Genomic DNA, 4,911 nt, shown 5'->3' on the forward strand with positions numbered 1-4,911 from the left:
GTTCTTTCTTGCTGGGAATACCTTTTGTGTTGGATTTACCCTGTGGATTCAGCACCTGTGTGTGATCTTGTGTTGTGTCACAGCTTTGGCAGTAGAGAGCAGAAGCATTTTAAGGTGTTAAGCTGCTAAAGCATCCAATTTATTTATTGGGTCAATTCTATTTAGATACTTAACTCTGGTTTTAATTAGAAGTCCCAACTCCTTGAAATTGAGTTAGTGGAGAKTGATTCAGTAGAAAGCAACAGGGGCTGCTGGTTAATGGCAGAGGAAACAGGTTTATCTCCCCTAGGGGGTTTTGAACAGCAGGTTCATGGCTGAGCTGTGGGGCTGRGCTGAGCTGTGCAGGGCTTTGCTCCCTGCCAGGGCCCGAGCCTGCTCTGCCCTCTGGACATGGGGCCCTGCTGCTGGGACCCACCCAGTGTCACAAGGACATGGGATGTGGAGCAGGAAATGCACCTTGGTATTTTTTTCCAGGCAACAACCCATTCCCTTGATCCCGAGGTGTCCTGGGTGTCCCCGAGCTTGCCCTCCTGGCTGTGGGGGCACTGTCAGTGCCAGGAACCACCCCCCTTCTCTGCTGTCCCTCTTGCCAGGGCCAGGATCAGGGATTTAGGGTGGGGGACACAGGTTCCCTTCCTCAGGGATTGCTGAGGGGGTGAGGGGAGCACAGAAGCCAAAACACACGACAATGAGCCCAGAAATGGGTGGTGGTTGTTTTTCTCTCATTTATTGTCAYTGACTAGGAGCAGCAGTGGTGGCCAAGGGGAGCTGAGCAGTACAACACCACACTCAGGAAAACGGTATGAAAAGTACAAAAATAAGGAAGCCTATATATAATATCATTGCAGTCAATTGCTAAAAATAAATATTGTAAACACGGAAGAACAACATCAGGTGAATCTACAGCACTCATTTCTGCCAGCAGCCACACAGTCTTTGGCTTTATGACTCCCCTGCCCACACGGAGCCAGYGCCCACATCAAGATGCGTTTTCTTTGCTTCAGGCCAGAAAGATTTCAGACTGGTCAGGGATGTCACAAGGGAAAGAATTTCCCTGTCTCCAAATTGCCTTGAGAACAGGAATTGCCTCTTTTTTCCTTCAGTGCCCATTTTTCTACCCAAGCAAGCAAATGATCAGCCCAAAGCAGGCATTTTCCTTATCTGGAAGGGAAGGATTTGTGATGAGGGCTCCCCCATCTCGTTCCAGTTTATTTTGTTGTTATCTTGTGCCTCACAACCCTTGCACGGTGTATTTTGCCACTGTTTCACGCCTCTCCCCTGCCGTGCACTTGGACCTTTCACCCCCTTATCTCTCCCCCAGCCAGATGGGTTTGGATTGCCTGATAAGGGAGAGCAGGCACAGAATTATCTGGGGTCAAACTGCACTTGTGCTGCTGCCAGGCCAGAGATCTGTGCCCCACTGATACCCCTGTGCCCCTCGGGCACTGAGCACGAGCTGTTCCCTCCCAGCCTTGAGCTCCAGGAAGGGAAGAGGCAATTTCTGCTTGCAAGGCTCAGTATTTGCTGATTGTGTTTATATATAATCTACATCTATATATAAAACCCAATAAAATCCTGTTCAAAGTACCAACGAGGAGAGAACTGCCTGGGAGGGAAGGCAGAGACTCTGCTCCCTGCTGCCTGCATGGTCAGAGAATGTCCCAGAACCCTGGGAGTGCAAAGAAAATGCATCCAAATAGGAACAACCAAGCAAAACAAAACCATCCTAAACCCACAAAGCAGCGCTTCTTCCTGCAGGGCAGACACAGACTGGGCAAGTCAGGCTCAGCAGTCTGTCCATCTGGCCCTMCAGATAATCATTTGATCTTCCCTTCATATCAATAATTAGGATTTAATCTTCCCTTCTTCATTTTAAACACATTCACAGAACATCCCATGGCGACGTTTTGGCGTGAGGTTCCGGTCCCAGCCATCACAATCAGACTGCACATCAAACACCTCCAGTGCTAATCCCCTTGGGGACAACAAGGAGCACAAAATCCTCCAGATGTTCCCCAAAAACCCTCCCTGCAGCCCTGGGGAGGGTGGATCTGCACTCACAGCTTCAAGTACTGCTTTTAACTGGGAACATTCCCGATCCTGCTTCATTCTGACTCAAAGCAAAAGCTTTCCAGCATTATGGGAGCCTGGGATATCCAGGTGGATATCCAGGTGTGAATCCCTCTGACCAAGCCCAGCCAAAAATCCACCAGCTCAGGGTGGATCCAGGGAGCTCAGGGTGATCCCTCCTCACCCCTGTGAAGCTACAGCCACTCCTTCACCCCAGACAGGTGAGGGGACTGTGGTGACCCTGCTCCAAGCCAGGCACTCAGCTCCCCARTTTCCCTCTCACCCCATCAGTCACCTGCTCCAATGGAGCCTGAATCAAAGGCAGGGCTGCTCAGATCCCAATCCTTCCCATCCTGCCCCCAAAACTATGGTTGTATAAAACGTCGCTCACTAACTGATGAAAACACTACAGATTTCAGAATGGGTACAGCTGGCTAACAGYAAAAACAGCCACTAATGCAACTCTGCACAGTGCAGCAGCTAAAAACATTTCCGTTTTGATTTTTCAATAGGCAAAATGCTGGTTTTCTGAGGAAAAAAAATCACACAAAAACTGCTTGGTACCAGATTAGAGGATTTCTGCATCATCCTTCAAAGATTTATTTGACAGCTTCTAAAACTTCCACTAAACTTGGTTTCTTACATCATTTCTATACACAGGTTTCATTTGTTATAATTGTCTCAAGGCTTATAAAAAATAAGCATTTAAAATGCCCAAAAGAGTAAATTTGCTTTAAAATTGTGCTACTAAACTTGACCCTCATCCCAACACAGAAGAGAGACTTTTGGTAATGAGGTTACCCCAAGCAGTATAAAAATATACATAAAAATAGACAAAAACTCTATCCTCCAATCTGAAGGGCTGTTTGTGGGGATTATTAGTTTGTTGGGGTTTTTTTTGTACATTACTGGAATTTCATTAACTTCTGCTAAGTATTTACAGAACACCTCCCACCCTCTGTCTGCCCCTGCTCACCTAGGCAGACACCTGCAGCTTTTAGTTCATCCAGAGTTTTCTGTTGGCAAAAATTGCTCCCTGTGTCTGACCATGGCACACGAGTAATGCTGCGGGCTCGGGTGTCCCTGGGGATGCTCATGGACAGCCCTGGGGAGGCCAAATGGGGATGAAGTGACACCAGGTGCTGTCACCTCACTGAGGAGATGAGCTTGGCTTTGCTGGTGCCAGCACTCGACTCAGATAGTGATGTGAGGTCAAGAGCGCTGCAGAGCCCTGGGTTGTTTCACCCACCCCTGGATGTGACCTGGAGCACAGCTGGGGATGGGGATGGGGACAAAATAAAATCTCTCTGAGGGTTCAACCCAGCCTAAACCCCACAGCATCRCCGCAGGGCCCTGCTGCTCCTGCACACTGCATCCCTGGCTTTCTGCTTTCCCTTTTGTCCTGGTGATWAAGTCAGAATGCCCAAACCTCTTGTACAACCATCCTCAGGAATCTCTTTGCATCTCTTTCTCCAGTCTACCCCAAGAAAATTTTAAATTAAAAAAAAAAAAGAAAAAGAAAAAAAATTTACTCTGTACTGTTCTTTAACAACATGAAAAGGTGACGTTAAAACTAAGTGATACAGCCCCCCCCCGAGACTATGTACATAAAAAGACATCAGATCTCTTAAAACATAAATATACAGTGTATAAATCCAGGTGCCACCTAAAGGCTGCAGCCACAGAACTATTTCACAGACACAAAGCAAACCAGACTCTCCACGCCGAGGGCAGACACACGGCCACGAGTTTGGGGCTTGGCAGGGGACACACCGGCCCGTGGCAGTGGCTACTTGTGCCCACACATGCACCAGGGAAGGGGGGAGTGGTGTCCAGGGGTGAAACACGACCCTACATACACGCCACGTTCCTACATGCTACTCAGGGTGTGTGGGAGAGGTCGGGAAATGGGATTAGACCCTGAGTCCCCAATTATTTCCAGGCACATGCTCTGCCAGAGCCAGCCGAGGGTCCCCTGAGCCGGCTCCAGCAGCTTCTCTAGTATTGCTCACCGAGGGAGATACGCGGTACCTCCAGTGCAGCCGCGGCCACGCCGTTGGAATTCTGCACCCTGTGCTTTAAGAGTTACCATGACTTTCATGGAAATAATACAGCCTTGATCAGGGTAAAAGACTAGTGGAGGTCTTTAGCCCAATCTTAGAGGTTTGCTTCTACAGCACGGACAGCTACRACTCCGACACACATAAACAGGTACTGTTAAAGTGACAATGCAGTGTCTCAATTATCCGAGCGTTATCCCTATGGCTGTTAGGGGAGGGTGAGTGGTTCGGAGCGGTGGAAGGAGAGCTGGAGAGTGACGGAGGCTGCAGGTGGGACAGCTCCAGCTCCACCTGGAAATGCAGGGAGAAGCCAAAAGACACTGTGAGCTTTACTCGACAGGCGGTTTTATGGCATGCAAGGAAACTCCTACGACAACACTTCGTACAGAGCCCACGGTGTCTCCAGTCCTGCCGTGGCGCCTCAGAGAACAAGTAAAGCTACGAGTCTGCTTGGAGGAGAGGGGTTGYATGGGTGTGTGAGTGTGTGCACGGAGGGACAGAGGGAGCGGGTGAGGAAATGTCYTGTTTTGCTGAAACCAAGCTCTTGGGCAAACCTCCTTCCCTCTACCGCTGGCCGGCCTCGCGGATGCGGCAGGCCACGGCCGTGATGAGCGCGGCGCCTTTGCCGCTGCCGTCCTCCGACTGCAGGAAGGTCACTTCGCACTTGGGGGACAACTGCTTCACTGTCTCGTGCATGACGGTGGAGAAGCTGCAGGGCAAGGGGAGGGAGAGGGTCTGAATTAACTGGCCATGGCATGAAGGTGCCAGTCCCAACCCCATC

At 49.8% G+C, this 4,911-nt stretch overlaps 1 protein-coding gene across 2 annotated transcripts in view; it reads right to left on the minus strand.

Annotated features, from left to right (window-relative positions):
• Window positions 1-3,553: 3,553 nt before the first annotated feature.
• Window positions 3,554-4,911, minus strand: part of LOC130584457 (hexokinase-2) — a 27,935-nt gene continuing 26,577 nt past the window's right edge. For both annotated transcript variants that reach the window (XM_057384449.1, XM_057384450.1), the window contains exon 18: window positions 3,554-4,839. In XM_057384449.1, the coding sequence (XP_057240432.1) occupies window positions 4,695-4,839 (145 nt within the window). In that variant the 3' untranslated portion in view covers window positions 3,554-4,694. The remainder of the gene's footprint in view (window positions 4,840-4,911) is intronic.

Source organism: Malurus melanocephalus, unplaced genomic scaffold (genome assembly GCF_030028575.1).
Source record: "Malurus melanocephalus ecotype Western Australia unplaced genomic scaffold, MMel_1.1 scaffold_709, whole genome shotgun sequence".
Taxonomy (NCBI): Eukaryota; Metazoa; Chordata; class Aves; order Passeriformes; family Maluridae; genus Malurus; species Malurus melanocephalus.